The sequence below is a fragment of the Manihot esculenta genome, chromosome 15 (assembly GCF_001659605.2).
Source record: "Manihot esculenta cultivar AM560-2 chromosome 15, M.esculenta_v8, whole genome shotgun sequence".
Classification (NCBI taxonomy): Eukaryota; Viridiplantae; Streptophyta; class Magnoliopsida; order Malpighiales; family Euphorbiaceae; genus Manihot; species Manihot esculenta.
Window position 1 is genome coordinate 11726834 of NC_035175.2, and position 17667 is coordinate 11744500.

The 17667-nt window shown below is 30.3% G+C and overlaps 2 protein-coding genes across 5 annotated transcripts; both read right to left on the reverse strand.

The window, feature by feature from the left end:
- Positions 1-172: 172 nt before the first annotated feature.
- LOC110602343 (peptidyl-prolyl cis-trans isomerase CYP40) lies at positions 173-4289 on the reverse strand. 4 transcript variants are annotated; one of them, XM_021739843.2, is made up of 10 exons: positions 3886-4289; positions 2355-2855; positions 2019-2106; positions 1850-1902; positions 1339-1443; positions 1105-1180; positions 863-900; positions 700-771; positions 502-567; positions 173-386 (listed from the first exon to the last, which is right to left on the reverse strand). In XM_021739843.2, the coding sequence occupies exons 1-8, from the start codon at positions 4054-4056 to the stop codon at positions 718-720; spliced, it is 1086 nt and encodes a 361-aa protein (XP_021595535.1). In that variant the 5' UTR covers positions 4057-4289; the 3' UTR covers positions 173-386; positions 502-567; positions 700-717. The 4 variants fall into 4 exon arrangements, with proteins under 4 accessions (XP_021595535.1, XP_021595534.1, XP_021595533.1 ...); XM_021739842.2 differs by having other exon boundaries at positions 173-396; XM_021739841.2 differs by having other exon boundaries at positions 502-618.
- A 9668-nt stretch (positions 4290-13957) lies between these two features.
- On the reverse strand, positions 13958-14344 carry LOC110602010. Its single transcript, XM_021739440.1, has one exon. The coding sequence runs from the start codon at positions 14342-14344 to the stop codon at positions 13958-13960; it is 387 nt and encodes a 128-aa protein (XP_021595132.1).
- Positions 14345-17667: the final 3323 nt, after the last annotated feature.

Consider the following 17667-nt stretch of genomic DNA (forward strand, 5'->3'; position numbering starts at 1 on the left):
GAACAAAAGATCAGATCAATACGAGTAAATTGAACATACAAGCATCTAGTTACAAAAATTATATATGTAAGTGTAAGGAGCAGCAGCTATAGAGGGCAAGTAATATTCTTGACAGATGATAAGTGGAGCAAAAGAAGAAAAGGTTACCCCCACCGTTAAAAAGAACAGAAAATTGTCTGGCCAAAAGTCAAAATGTTTATTTTATTCTCAATTTTTCCAGGAACATAGCAAAATCATGTCCGTTTAATAGTACTTCCTCAATATTAAGCAGTTCTAAGCTTCACTAAACCTACTCTCCTAATTGAACATCCATGGAAACTGTAGTAAGAATTGGTTCAAGCATCTGATTTTTTACTGTCTGACTTTGCTAAGATTTCTCCAGCTCTCTAACAAAACCTGAAAAAGTAATAGGTTGAATATCAGAGAGATGCATTCAATCTGGTCCTCAAGTAGAAGAAAATTGTGTAATATACCAAAACCACAAAAGTTGAATATCATTACCTAATACTCAGATCGATAATGAGTTCTGTAACAAAAGAAGGCCTGAACCAGTTTAAGTCCACCACCCTATGAAATACCACAAGAAATCTGATGCTGATCATTCAAGGAATCCACAGCCTGTATCAAAACCATCACTTGGCAATTCCCCAATTTTAAGCAGTAAGGGGGACAATAATTTCAAGGAGTACATTTGCATACCAGTTGGAAAGCTAATTACTATTGGAACATCTTCTGGTACTGCTTTCTCTCTTGATCACGCCTATCATTAATCTGAAAGCAATTTGAAACGTTCATTACACAGACCAGCTAATTAGGAGCATTTGTTGTTTAAAATACAATAGATTTAATTTAATCTACCAACCTTCTTCCTGGCAGCTGCAAGCTCCTTTTTTATTCCAGCTGGAAAGCACCAGAGGACAATTAAACCATCAGCCAGTTTCAACAGATTTCATTTAAATAAGAGATGCTCTACCAATTAATGGTTTCATCTTTTTAAGTACCCAATATATGTAACAGCTCAGACTCACAATCTGCTGAGCAAATACACTATACAACAGAAAACAAAAATTTCTATGTGAGGCAGACGCCAAGTTAATCACTAACCATCATTCGGCTCCAACTGCAAGGCCTTCTTGAAGCTTTCAACAGCAGCATCAATGTCATTAAGAGCCATGTGTGCCTAAAGAATGCAGAAAAAGCATCCATTACTATCTAAACACTAAAAAACAAAGAAAGTCACTGCATTTAACACATGGAAGAAGAGGAGGAGGTGGTTTTTGTTTTTTCATCAACTTGTACTTCTAGATACAGAAATCATTGTCAATAACAGATGTCAACCTGTCCCTGGCGAAATAAAGCCTTCACATTGTTATCTCCTTCACGCATCGCAAAATCTGTGTCCAACAGTGCTCCTTTTAGATCTCCAAATTTCAACTTGCAAGCCTATAATATTAATAACAAGCAGAACATCAGCTTTCTGAGAACAGTATTTGGACAAGAAAGAGATCTGGCCAAAATTTTGAAAACCAAGTCTGATCTCACTATAACAGCTATTATCAGACAAATAAAAGTTACCATGACATCATGCTCCTCTACAATGCATATTTATCATTATGGCCAAAATTCACATTTGCACTATTTATCCATTCCAGTATAATCAAATAAACGCCCCACAACATGAAAGCCAGATTTTATTATGTAGCATACAACACTTGCAGTAAATAAAACAAAATACTTTTGACAACTGCATTACTACTACTAGCGCTCCAATTGCAAATCACTTTCTTGATGGCATGTTAGTATTTAGCAGCCAACAAAAATCTATAGGATAGTGGACACAAGAACTTACTGCGCTGTTTGTGAATATCTGTGACTTGGTCTTTCTCAGAGATGAGCTCTTTTCTGTACAGACACCACGAGAAAATTGAAATTCATTCATATGAAGTTAAAAAACAATGCACCAAGTAGTATTAATGATTCAAGTACAATGAACATTATAAAGAACACAGACTGTTCACCTTCATCAATCCCATCTTTCTCCCAGCAGATATCCAGATAACGTAAAGCCTTGCGATATTTTCTTAGTGCCATCTTAAAGTCTTGTTTCTGTAATCAATAGTTACAGAGTATTTTATTAACATAAGAAATGTGCCGAGGGGAGAAAACCAAGAAACATGAAAAGAAGGCAAATAATAGGCAGCCTAGGATTCAGCTTCTGACAAAGTAGATTTTAGAATAAAAGATTGTCCAAAAGCACAATTTGATTACTGAATTATTATGATTCACATGTCCTTAAGTTTCACTGGGGTAAACTTTGGAAAAGAAAATTAAACAATGAAGACGAAAACCTTTACCTTGTAGTGTTCATTTCCAAAAGCCTTGATGGAATCCACAGCATCCATCCACCAAGCAAGTTCATTAGGACTCTCACTAAGGTCTGCTGGCCAATCAGGATAAATATCGCCATCCTTGAAGAAATTAGATATCCCATCATCTGCACCCTCGGGAATCTCCCCACAATCCGCAATTACAACATCAACAGTAGGGCAGTCACCATCACCAGTTGTGACATGCTCAATCGAGCGAACAACTCCCATTCCTTTAACAACCTTCCCAAAAACAACATGTTTACCATCCAAATGAGATGTACGGGTGGTTGTTATGAAGAATTGTGATCCATTTGTGTTGGCACCAGCATTGGCCATGGATAACATGCCTTTCCTTTCATGTTTTAATTCAAAATTCTCATCCTCAAATTTCAATCCATAGATAGATTCACCACCAGTGCCATCTCCTGCAGATATATCTCCACCTTGCACCATAAATCCTTTGATGACACGATGAAATCGACATCCCTGACAACCAAAATAAAAGGAGCAGAAATCAACTGAAGGAATCTTTCAATTCTCTGCTCAAGTATATTTACAACCAACAGTATGCAAAAGAAAAATCCTGAGATGAGTTAGCTGTAATATTGAATAAGAGTAATAAATGACTGCCTCCAGTTGTCGAAATTAGGTGGACTAATTAATGGGGCAAAATCATAAATGACAAATATCGATGTCAAACCTGTAACAACATTTTTAGCTTTCAATTTCTGAGAAACCATTTTTCAAGCCTCTATAATCTTTAAGGAATACCAAGAAAACAATAACACGTCTCCGAGTATAATCAAGAACATAAAAAGCTACTTTTATCCCCAAACTTCAATACACAAATAGCAGCTAAATTCAGACGATCCAAATAAAAATAAATAATCTACTAATAAAAAGGAGAATCAACCGATTGCGTTCACATTAATTCTTCTCCTAACATATGAAATGTTCCAAATAGCAGATAGAAATATAACGACAGTAGCTGCTAGTTATGGCTCATAACCCGAATCCATAACTAATATAATATTTCAATATAGATAATACAAGTAGCCTAAAATCCAAATCAAATGGAACACGCACAAAATCAAAATTTCTCAAATTTTCACCTCCTTTCCTTATCTTAACATAAACCAATTAAAACCCAGAAGATATTTTCATCTCTACATGTCTCAGGGACCAGGAAAATGAAAAGAAAAAGGAAAAGGGATTAGGAGAGAACAACTAAAACAAGAATCTTACCTAACAGCAGGGTAGCAAACAGAAAATCAAAAGACTGTAATGCCCTTAATATTCTCAAAGTACCAAAAACAGAAAATTAAGAAAAAACCCATAAATGAACACTTTGATCATAAAGAATTTATTCAAAATCACGAGCTAAAATCTCAACAGAACCACTAGCATCGAAGGACAGCAACGTCTTTTCATCATCGAATCAACCATAACCCAGATACCCACATGCATACACACACATATACATACATACATACATACATAAAAGAAAGGGACTGACCTTGTAATGGAGAGGGACACCAGTGTGAGGACCAATGCCTTTCTCGCCAGTGCAAAGAGCTCTGAAATTCTCAGCAGTTTTAGGAACGACGTCGTAGTAGAGCTCCACCACAATCCTCCCTTCAAGCTCTCCCCCTATGCTAATATCCAAGAAACACCTTGACCTGGCCATTTTTGCTTCTCTTTCTGTTTGCTTGGGAGTGTGAAGTTGTTTATGTATGAGGAGAGGACTTTGTTCTAGAGACTTCTCTGCGTGCAGGGAAGTAAAACCCTAGAAATGGGCTCAATAATTTAAATTTATGGAAAAATAAATAAATAAATAAATAAAAGTCATAAATGAAATAGAAAATATAATAATGGAGGGATCTGCTCCTCTTTCTTTTCTGTCTCTGCCGCGGCTGTTCTCCTCCTGCCGCCCATTTGAAATGTCTCTCCTTGTTTTAAGGGGCTATGTTTTTGTTTTTTCTTTATTTTTTTTTAAATAATAATTTAGCCGTACGTTAATTTTATATTTTAAAAGGAAATTTATCAAAATTTATTTTAAATTTTTTTAAATATTTAACTCTTATAATTAATATACATATTAATTAGTCTATTTTTAAAAATATTTTAATATATTTTTAAAATTAATAAATTTTTATATTATAAAAAATTAAATAATAATTTTTACATATTTTAAATATAAATTTTATTTTGTGTTTGTATGAAAGCCATCTGAAATCAATAATTTCAAGAATTTTGTGGTTATTCAATTTAATCAATTTATTTTTTAATAATTTTATTATTTAAAATAAAAATAAATCAATTTTTACTTAAAAAATAAATCATTATATAATTTTATAAAAATTTATTTAAATTATTTTATTACAAAATAAATAAAATACAGAAAGTTAAAATAAATTTGTACGTCATTAATTTTTTGATATTTAAGTTTATAAACATATATTCATTTAATATTATAAATTTTATAAAATATAATTATTAAATTCTTAAATTTATAAAAATATGATTATTTAATTTTAAAAATTCAAAATATATAATTTATATTGATATATACAAATTAAATAATTACATATTCATAAAAATAAATATAAAAAAATAATAACTAAAATATAAGTACCAGTTAATTTTTTTATAAAAATTATTTATTATTTTTTTTAACATTTAAAATTCTATAAAATGATAGAGAAAGGAAATTGAAAACAGTTGTTCTTTTCTTGGAATAATCTCAGAGATGGTTTTTTATTGTTAAGATATTTAAAAAAAAAAAGAAAATTACAATGAGATCCTTAAATATTTAAAAAATTATTCACTTAATTAAAATCTCCATGTATTTTGTAAAATAAAATTTTTTAGTCATAGTAAAGAAATAACTAGTCAATTTAATTTATTTTAAGCTAAAGAAATTAAAAAAGATAAATATTTAAAATTATAAATTTAAATAATATATATAATTAAAATTATAACGTGTACATAAAGAATATGGTTATTTTTATTAAATAATATTTTTTTAAAATAAAAGATTAAAATTTAAAAAATAAAATATAAAATATCTCAAATTTATTAAAATGGAATTAATAGAAATATTTTTTTAATAAAAAAAATTATTTTTTAAATCACTCAAAAAAATTAATTAATAGAAATATTTTTTTAATAAAAAAAATCTAAGTTATTTTTTACACTTTAAAAAATCTTATAAATATTTTTATATATAAATTTATTGATATATTTTATTTTTAAATTATAATTAAATTATTAAAAATAAATTATTTTTATTAAAAAATATTTTTATAAAAAATATTTAAAAAAACATATTTCATTTAAAATATTTTTTAAAACTAAATCATTTTTCACAAACAAATAAAACTTTTTTTAAGTGTTGCATGTTTTTAAAGTAGCATAGAAAACTATAAAGTATATATACATATATATGGCTATATTATTGAGAGATTAGAAGGTAATTTTAGGAAAATATTTTAAGACATTATTTAAAAATAAAAAAATATTTTAAAATTATTTATGATTAAATATACAATAAATTTAATTTTAATTAATCTATAGTTTTCAATTAATTTGTTTAAATATATTTAAATTTGGTTTGGGCAGAAAATACTTGATAATAATTTAATTACGATCTAAAAAAAGTGGTAGGTGGGGAAAGGAAATAAGCATTCAATTATAAATAATAATTTCAATATAAAATTAACATGATGTATATGAAGAAATTTTTTTTTTAATAATGTGAAAATAGACATAAATTTAGAAAATTATTTAGGTGGGTCATGCCTTATTGGGTGGGTTATGTGGATAAAGAGGGCACTACTTTGTGTGGAGAGAAGACATTACCAAAACATCAAATTAGATTTAAACATGTCAATCCCCACTAAAACACACCATTTCCATCTTTATCATTTCATCCCAATGAAGATATTGAATGCCTCTAAAATGGACACTCAAGATGAACCATTTCATTTTTTTTTCTAAATATTATTCGATTCTTTAGTATAAAAAAATATATTGATATAGCACAATAATCATCTAAAATAGACTATGAGCTAGCATTCAAAGATAAAGTCACGTGGCAATAGTTTGATCAAATGATAATCGGTTTTACGGGCAGAAAAAAGACCCGGAGGACACCGTAGTTCTAAACTCTTCGTTAAGACTCACCCTCTCAACTATAGAATGAGACTCCATGGAAAGTTATTGTTATAGAATACAATCCAGTGAATCCCCATTACACTTATAATCACGAGATCTTATATCCATTAGCATGTACTAGTCGAATTTTTAGGAGATTTGATAACCATCTTTATCTTCTTGCAATATAAAAGCTGATGAACATAGAGATCAAGGTATACAATTCTCACACAATTACTCTTCAGCTCAAAACATTGTATTACACTCGCCATTCTCTTTAGTTTACTGACTTGAGCGTCAAAGTGACTGCTATAGCCGTCAACCACCTCATATTCTCTTTTTTTGCAGGTTAATCAATCATAGTACAGTTTCGTTTCAGTCATATCATTTGGTTTTGCTGTCGGGAGATCTATAGGATTATCTCTGTTTAATTGGATTAGAAACCAATCTTTCATTTTCTCTTAAAAAGCAACCTTTTTCCCCTTCTATACTTTAAAATGGTTGATAATTCATGAGTTACTGCCAATGCTACTGCCAATAAAGGTGTAATCATTTCCTCCACTCCTAGTAGTAGACAAAACACCCCATCGATGACCAATGAGGCTGATCTGAGCAATCTAAATAATGAGCAGTTGCTTCAATATATAAAAAGGCTACAAGCTCGGGAGGAGGCCTCCTTCATGGCTTCATGGCTCCCAGGATAATGGAAGAAGCCTCTATCAATACCCTGATACGAATCCAATAGGGCAAAATTTTAAAAAATGGTATGTAGCAACCTTATATCATTCAAATGGGCCTAAAAAGAGTTCAAAATCATATTCATATGATCCAGATACACTTGGGATATACTTCAATTCATATGGGGTAAATTTGGTATAACACTTGTAATTATAGGCTTACAAAGCCTAATCAAGCCTATGGACTAAAGCCTAAAGTGAAGATCAAGTAAGACTTTTGTGAAGATTCAGCTTTATCATGATGGACTTGCTATATTTTATTGTTTAAACAATTGCTTTATTTTATCTTTATTTGGTCTTGTATTTTGACCATAATTTATTGGATCATGTTTAGACTTATGTTTTGTCACTTATGAGTTGATATGTTATTTTAGTATGTAATTGGGCTTGGGCCTTGTGCGTGGTTCGGCCAAGTCTAAGAAGAGTGTCTTAAGATTTTATTTTTTTTCTTCTTACTATATAAGGATAAGGAATACTTGTAAGAATGAACTTTTAAATCAAAATTTTCAGAATTTTTTTCATACTTTTGGCGTGTATTGCTTTGAGTGAGAATGAAGATTTGGTTTTATCAATTACATTAAGAATCTTGACTAACTTATCAACTATTTGTTGTGGCATTTGTTAGATTCTCATATAAATCCTTCTATCATTGGTGTTTCGGCTTCTCTAAGTATAAGGTGCCATAGGAGGTAGGTTTACCAAATCTTTGGATTTCATATCTACTTGTGCGTGTAGATTTGAGACTTATGCCATAGGATTCTATGTCACACCCCAAGGACTCAGACAGAGACAATCCAAATGCAGTCTAAGGGGAAGGCAAAGCTGGAGGAAGAGGAGTCAACGGACGAGACTTCAAAGGATGTCGACTGAAAGCTGATATGGGCTGTACAAAGGTATCAGAAGGAGCAAGAGGAGGATCATGGGCTGGACGATGCCTCGCCCCTGTCAGAATAGATCTTAGTAGAGACATTTTTTGCGAAGTTCAAACTTCTAAGTTTGGACAAATACGACAGAACAACAGATTTTAGAAGTCACCTGGCGATCTATAGGACGACCATGCAGCTTTAGAATGTCAATGATTTCATATTGTGTCGAGTGTTTCCATCAACACTCACAGGTTTGGCTCAAAAATGGTACCAACATCTGAGTCTAGATTTAATTTAGAACTTTACCCAATTCTCTATGTTATTTAAATTCAGGTTTTTTGCTTGTATATCTCTTAAAAAACTATTCTTTGACTTGTAGAAGATCCGCCAAGGAGAAGGCGAGCCTTTAAAGAGTTTTATCTCACGGTTTAATGCAGAAGCAATAATTAAATTATGAGATAGTATATGAAGCATTAAAGAAATGAACACACAACATCAAGTTCATGGATTCCCTTATCAAGAACTCAGTTGCTACATACCAACAGCTAATTAGGGGAGAGCATATATCGGTTTAAACTGAGAAACCAAAATGATCGATTTCGATTCAATGGTTTAGTTAGTCAGAACACTTAGTTCGGTTCAGTTAGTGTTCTCTAGTTTATTGGGTTCGATTCAGTTTAAACATGTTAAATAACTGACAAATCAAATAACCGATTTTTAAACATATTAACCCTTACCCAACCCAGCTAGCTGCCCAAAGCTAACTTTCCCTCCCTTACCCAACCCAGCCAGCATAGCCTAAGCCCAACCCCTTTCCCCCCTCCTTTCGTGGCCCTTGAATTGAAGCCCTTCTTCACTTCAGTTTAGTCTTTCTTCCCTTCCCTCCCCATTCACGATTCACAAATGGTGAAGTAGCGAACCCTCCATTGAACATTCACTCTCTCTTCTTCCCTCTCTTCTTTTCTATCGATCGTCTTTTTTGATCTGTTGAGAGTGTGGCCGTCGTTCAGCAAGTTGCGAGTGTGTGGCCATCAGAAGAAGTAGAACCATTCCCTATCGATCTCTTTCCCCCCCCCTCCCTGTCGATGTTCTGTGTCTATGCGGAATGCTGAGTGTGGTTGCCGAATCGTCGTTCATCTTTTGTCGCGAACGCCAAACAATGAGTTTCTGTTTCTTTTAATAATACCTTTTATGACTAGTAGAGTTCATCTCTTTGAATTTCTTGTCTTTTCAATATTGTTGTCATTTGGGTTTTGTGAAGGAAAGGATGTTGTGGCTTAAACATAATTAAATAATAAAATTGTGCAAATTATGTTAAATAATAAAAGGATGTTGTGGCTTAACCATAATTAAATAATAAAATTGTGCAAATTATGTTAAATAATAAAAGGATGTCGTGGCATTCTATATAGCACTATTATCGATTTAGTGCCATTAGAAATACAGAAATTGCAGTTATCTGGTGTATTTACAAGAGGTGCAGAAAAGTGTCCAAATAACTAACCCTACGCCTAACTGATATCATGCCCTATCTAAATCTTGTATTTTTTAGATTTATAATTGGTTCCACTCCATCAGCAGATGGGTTTCTTTGTTTTATGGATAATAATATGCTTATGCATAACAACTATACATTAAAAAAATTGTGGCTTGAATTTTAGAAACAGCTAGTCTTCTAACCATAATAAAATTGTGCAAATTATGTTAATAAAATTGTGGCTTAACTATAATAAAATGCTTATGCATAGTAGCTATACATTAATAAAATTGTGGCTTGAATTTTAGAAATGCTAGTCTTCTAACCATAATAAAATTGTGCAAATTATGTCAATAAAATTGTGGCTTAACTATAATAAAATGCTTAAGTACAATAGCTATACATTAATAAAATTGTGGCTTGAATTTTAGATAGTGCTAGTCTTCTAACTATACAGGATGCTAGTCTTCTAGCCATAATAAAATTGTGCAAATTATATCAATAAAATTGTGGCTTAACCATAATAAAATGCTTAAGCATAACAACTATACATTAATAAAATTGTGGCTTGAATTTTAGAAATGTTAGTCTTCTAACCATAAGATAGGATATGGTACAATCTGCTTCAACCTTGTCCATAATGTGATCTCGTTGCTTTTTTGCCGCTCTAATGCTTTTAGAGTGTCATAATGGAAAAGGAGAATCGATATGTGTCCTTTGGGAATAATAAGTTATAATTTAGTACCTTTTTTTTCCTATGCATCTTTTTGCACTTATTTATCTATTTTCTTTCTAAGTGGTCCAAATAACAAGTCATAAATGTTGTCGTTACTTGTTAGGTGAATCATGGAGTCACAAAATGATCAAATCCTCTCAAACAGCACTAGTGAATCCAATCAAACTAGTACTGACGCTTCAACAGAAACAATCACATCATCAAAAGCAAAGAGAAAACCAGTAAAGCTAAGGTTTGTAGTTTGGGATCACTTCACAAAATTCATCAATGACGAAGGTGAACTAAAAGAAAAGTGTAAGTATTGGAAAAATGAATTTTGTTGTGATCCAAAGAGAAATGGAACCACTGCACTTAGAAATTACCTTAATTCATGCAAAAAGCACCCATATTCCTTTGAGACTAGACAAGCACAATTATCATTGCAAAAAAATGCAAGTGATAATGATGTGAATGATTTAGGCACTCTTACTACTTGGAAGTATGATGAAAATGCAATTAGGGAGGCCCTTGTCCATATGATAATCATTGATGAATTGCTTTTTAGATTTATAGAAGGGGAAGGTTTTAGAAGATTCATGATAGCAATTTGTCTAAGGTTTAGGATTCTCTCTCGTTGGACAATTTCACGTGATTGTTATGATTTGTTTGTTGAAGAGAGATCAAAATTGAAGTCTTTTTTTAAGAAAAATTTTCAAAGAGCGAGTCTTACTATATATACATAGACATCATTGCAACACATTAATTACATGTGTATAATTGCTCACTTTATTGATAATGATTGGAAGTTGCATAAAAGAATCATTAGTTTTTGTCCCATTTCAAGTCATAAAGGTGAAAATGTAGGTAGGACAATTGAGTCTTGTTTGCTAGAGTGGAGGTTAGATAAAGTGTTCACTATTCCAGTTGATAATACTAGTTTTAATGATGTGGTCATATCTTATTTGAAAAAGAAGCTTGCTATTGGGGTGTTAGTATTGCTAACTCTACTTACTTGCACATGAGATGTATGGTACATATCATCAATTTAGTTGTCTAGGATGGCTTAAAAGATATGAATGATTCAGTGATGAAAGTAAGAGATGCAGTAAGATATATTTGGAGTTCTCCAAGTAGGTTGAAGAGGTTTAAGGAGTGTGTGCTTCATGAAAAAATTGAAAGCAAGTCTTCATTATATTTAGATGTGCCAACTAGATGAAATCCAACTTACTTGATGTTTAATACAACTTAAAAATATGAAAGGGCATTTGAGAGGTACGAGTCACAAGATCCCATGTTTAAGATTGATATGGGAGAGAATAACATACCTGACTATTATGATTGGACACAAGTTAGAAAGATGACAAATATGTTGGCTCATTTTTATGAGCTCACTTTGTGTATCACGGGCTCTAAGTATGTCACATCAAACCTATTATTCAGTGAGGTTAGTGACTTAGCCTTTATTTTAAACCAATGAATTAATAATAATAATCTTGATATGAAATCTATAGAGGAAAGAATGAGAGTTAAGTTTGACAAGTATTGGGGATATGTGGATAAAATGAATAAAATAATCTATTTTACTGTTGTTCTTGACCCTCATAACAAATTTGAGTTTATAGAGTATTCTTTCTCCCAAATGTATGGTAAAGAGAAAAGTGTAGAGCTGTTCAATAAGGTCAAGAGTTCTTTGGTTGATTTGTTTAATAAATATAAAAAATGTATCAACCTGATGTTGAGCAATTCAATAATAGTAGTTCACAACAATTAAGTGGGAGTTACACTACTACCGATTCAATAAACCCTAAACCTAAATTCTTTTTGAAGTATCACTACAAGAAGCAGAAGTTGAAGTTGAAGGAATCTGATGGGTTTAATTCAAAAACAAGTTGAAAGTGTATTTAAGTGTATCTAGTCAGATCTTTAATAACCATCTCGATTTTCTTACAGTATAAAAACTCATGAACATAAAAATCAAGATACGCAATTCTTACACAACTACTATTGAGTTCAAAACATTACATTACATTGTCTCTTATCTTCAAAACATTACATTACATTGTCTCTTATCTTCAATTTACTGACTTCAACGTCAAAATGGTTGTCATAAACGCCAACCATCTTATATTCTCTTTATTGCAAGTGGACCAACGACAACCATCTTATATTCTTTTTATTGCAAGTGGACCAGCTACGACACAATTTCGTTTAAGACATATCATATATTAATTAATTTATTAATTTTTTCAAATATATTGAAATATTTTTAATATTTCAAAAATATATTAATAGTTAAATGATTTATTAATTTTTAATCATTTTACAGAATTAAATGATTACATGGTAAAATATTACTTGATAGTTAAAAATTAATAGAATTGATTAATTAGTAAAAATTTTTAAAATTTTAGGAGGTTTTAATATATTTTTAAAAAATTAATAGTAATTAATGAATTTTTAAGACTAAATGGGATATAAAGAAAGTGCAAAACAATAATACCAAATTCAAAAGCAAACTCATCAATCCCTAATTTAAGTGGTCCATTTAGATTTATTTTTTCATATTAATTAATAATTAGGGTGAAATGCTACATTCCCATATTAATAGGCAAAAGTATAAAGAGTTGCAACTCATATATTAAATTTTTGTATTCAAACTTACATATCTATTGTATATATTTTAATTGAGAGTGAACTTTCAGTTAACCTAATTAAATCCTGAAATTTCAATTAATTAAAATTTTATAGACTTTTAAAATATTAAGAAAAGCTAATTGAAATATTGGATTAGTTATTAATTATAATTAAATTAATTGAAAAAAATACAAAAAAAATAAATCAAAACTTTTTTATAAGTAATTAAATAACAAACAAACTAAATTGCATATATGTCTATTAGAATAATTCAATTTGTAAATGCTTTTAATAATTATAAATACATTCTAAAATAAAGTTGTAATTTAAATTAAATGTAAATTTTAGGAGCAACTATGTAAGGGAAAAAATGGGTTGGGCTAGAACAAGATCAGCGGATTAGAAATCATTTACTGGGCCAGGCCGATCTAAATAATTAAAAAAAAAAAAAAAAGCAAGTTTTTTTCAACGGCAATTTTAAAAATAATGTCAAACAGATCCAGTGAGCTGAAGAGAATGGAAGGAAAAGGAATGTGTCCCAAAAGCACAGTACATGAATGTCCTTTGGGGAGGAGGGAATAATCTTTTCCTTCCAATTTGACCCCTCCATTTTTGGTGGTGTCTCGGACAAAAGCTGCCCACCTTCACATGCATTTCACCTCCACAAGTCAATCCCCATTTCTTTCCCTTCTCGTTTCCCATTCTTCCCCTACTTCCAACCATACGTTGCACAATAATAGAGCATTTCTTTTATAATATGCAATAACAATTATTAAATAAATAAATTAACCCTACTAGATTTTCCAATTCAACAAACCCTTCGTTGGGTTCTCGAATTAATTATTAATTTGAAATTTTTTTTTTAGCTTCAAAGCTCAGTAGAACAATGAAATGAACCCAAAAAACCAGAGAAACTAATTGAAAACCAAAAAGAAAGAAACCATTTTTGGCTTACAAACTGAAGAGATGACTCAACAAAACCAATGTAATATACCCATTAAAAATCAAGAATCACTTGTACTTGCTTGTGATTTATGTCTTTTTTGTTCATCCTCTTCTTCCTTCATCTCTTGTGGTCCTTCTCCTTCCACTGGCTCTGCTACTGGAATCTCTGCGGGTCGGGCTGATGGTGGCTCAATCCGCCCATCCAAGCAAGAAGAGCATTTTCTCTCTACCCAACCCTCAAAATCATATTGCCCATGCCCCATGGTACGACGTCCCGAACAGAGGCGACCAATCATGCCGGCGATGACTCCTAGGATGGTGATTACTGCTAGAACAGCTATCACCGGTCCAACCGACCCGTGACCTGTGTGGGCTGTGTAGGCTTGCTGGGTAACTTCCATGGGTGGTGGCTGTTGCTGTTGCTGCTGGTCTAGTGGTGTAGACATTTGAAAATGGTATATGAGAAATGAAACAAGTGATGAACTTTGAGGGTTTTGGTTGGGTGGGTGATTGATTTGGGATTTTCCTTGTTTTTTCCAGGAAAATAATGAACAAAGATTGGTGGAAATGTAGAAAAGAAGTCGGTATCTTGCAAAGTTATGGTTTCAAATTTTGAACGGAGTTTTGATCCTGAAATGCAAGAATTTTCCAGGATTTTGAAGGTTCAGGGGAGAGAAAGAACACAGAGTAATCAAGCTGAAAAAAGAAAGAGAAAAAGTGAATGGTGTTGATAAGATTTTGTTTTTTTTTTTTTTATTGATATATTTTTTTACTCAAGACTTTTGGAAGGTAGGGAGCAGAGGCAGAGGATGTGAATGATGATCCAAGTGATGAAAAAGTGGGAATGTTTTGAGTAGACACCAAAACCCAAGAAAAACCCTTTTCAAATTGAGGATGAGCTTTCTCTACATTTTTCTGGGACTGCAACAATTTATCAAAATTTACCTTTTTTTACATTGTTTTTATGTAGAAAAAGCCAAAAGAGTATTTATTTATTAAAATAATATTCTTCTTATGAGAATTTGTTTAAATTTATTTCATTGGTATTTTATTATTTATTATCTATATATCAATTTATATTCATTATTCATATTTATTTATTTATATTTCTGATACCTTGTATAAATATTTTAAATAAATTGAATATAAATATATATGAAAAATGCTATATACGTATATCATCATCAAATTAGATTACGTATATATATTGGTTGTTGCATAGAATTAAGCTAAATTAGTATTTTTGATAAGATTAAGGGTAAACGAACCAAATTATTCATCACGGCTCGATAAAAATTCAATAGAATTCAGCTCGTTTTTTAAACGAGTCAAATTCGAATTCACTTTTTAGACTCATTTAATAAACGAGCCAAATTTGAGCTTAATAATATTAAATTCGTGACCAGACTTGCTTTCAAACTCGTGAGTAGACTCGCAAACAAACTCGTAAATTTGCCAACAATAATCCCATATCGAAAGTTGAAGGGGTACGGAGGATTTTGACTTTTCTATACAAAAACAACTATTTTATATTTTTTTTCATTAGTTTTAAGTTTAAAAAATTTTAATTAAAAAAAATTTTAATTTAAAATTTTTTTAACGATTTTATAATTTAAATTTATTTATAATTTAAATAAATTTAAATTATATTAAATTTGTTTATAATATAATGGAGCGTAAATTCGAAACAAAATGAGTTTAATTTCAAACTTTTTAAATGTAATTTAAATTGATTCGATAATGTTATATATGAGCTTATTATGAATCAAGTTCGAAATTAATAAACTCGAGTAGAATTCGAACTCAAATTTAAATTTTTAAATTTATTTTTTAATCGAGACTAATTTATTAAAATTGTTCGATTTACTTCAATTACGGTCCTACACAAGATAAAGACCGGATTATCTAGCACATGATGTCCATACTGCTGCTGCTGCTTTTTTTTTTTTTTTTTTTTTCTTTTTGGGCTTTTTTGAATTTCCAGATGAAATGATTTTTCAATGCAACAAACAGAACCCAACCCAAGCTGTCTAGCAGATGAGCCACCCAAATCATCGTTTAGCTTATTTTCTCTAGCTGCTATGAATAACTTTGCATTGCTTTTCATCACAGGTCAAAAAGCTATGGATTTTTCTTTTTTCTTTCCCCTTTCTCTATATGCATAATTTCCCTTTTTTTAAAGAAAAGAACCCAAAAGTTGAAAAATTATGTTAAAAACTTTAACCCAATTGGTCCAAGTGTCTTTTCATATCTTTCATTTCTTTTTTTATTTTTTATTTTTCTTCTATCCCCAAATAATGCCTGCTGAAGTCTGCTACTGTCTATGATGGCTAGCAGCTGTCTGCATTTAATATGCAAGGTAGAAATTTCCTCCTCCCATGGCGGATAATGTGCGACTTTTTTATAAAAGCATATTGATCCATCTAAATAATTTTTAGATTTATTTTTTATTTAATTTAAAATAATTAATTTAAATTATTTAATAAATTTATATTAATCCACACTTACATTTTTTAATTGCAAATTCTAACTGAAACCCAACAAAATAAATTAAATTATATGACTGTGTTCCTAAGTGGAGGTTTCAAAATTGTCTCTACTTTTAAGTGATCAGGCTTCCAATACATCATATTGGAAATTTGAACTGCCACTAACCTCATCTTTATCAGAATATTAATATTGTCTTATTGCTCTTAATCATAATTATTTAAATTTCATATTATCTTATTCCTAGTCATGCTAAGAAACAGAGAGGTCATCTATTATAATTAAGCATTCTTTTAATAATTTGACTTTGATTGTCATTCCCACTCAAAACTCAAATTAATTTTGCTTTTGACACTCCTCCGTTATTTGAAATTTACTAACTCAACTATTAAGTTTACGGGTAAAAAAGTAATTGAATAAATATTGAATAAGACAGTATCTGAAAGTTCGCAATCGGCCGAATTTTTGTTTCATAAAAGCTTATTTGATTTAATTGTACCGTGTAATCTTTTAAAGGGCGTTTTAAATGAGTTACTCCATTTCCACAATTTATTACCTTTGAATTATAAATTAAAGTAGAATTTTAAGTAATTTTGATAGATAGAAATTCTATCAAAACTTTCTTTCGAATGATAGATCAAACTCGGTGTTGTCTCAATTCTCGAGCAATTGCAAAAAAAATTTAAATTCCCTTTGAATTTCTACTACGATAAGTTTATAATAACTTGTTTTAAAATTTAGAAGTACTCCATATTAAAAACTTGAAAAATGGCCGATACTATTCCTATTCACTAGTTAACTTAAAAAATTAATTATTTAGTCCCTATAATATGATAAAATTCACTAATTAGTCCTTTTATTTTGAAAAATGTATTAAAACGTTTTTAACATTTTAAAAAGTTTATTAATTAATCATTCCGTTAATTTTAATCATTAAATATTGCAAAAAAATCTAAACTACTCCTGATGTAGAGGGACTAATAATTAGATTTTTTAAAAATTTGAGAGACTAACTAATAAATTTTTCAAAATATAGAAACTAAAAAGTAAAAGAGTCTAAAATGTTCTTACTATGGAGAGACTAATAATTATATTTTTTAAAAACATGAGAGACTAACTAATTAATTTTTTAAAATTATAGAAACTAAACAGTAAAATATTTAATGACTAAAATTAACGGAACGACTAATTAGTATACCTTTTAAAACGTCAGAAATATTTTATATACTTTTTAAAATATCAGAAATATTTTAATATATTTTTCAAAATAGAGGAATTAACT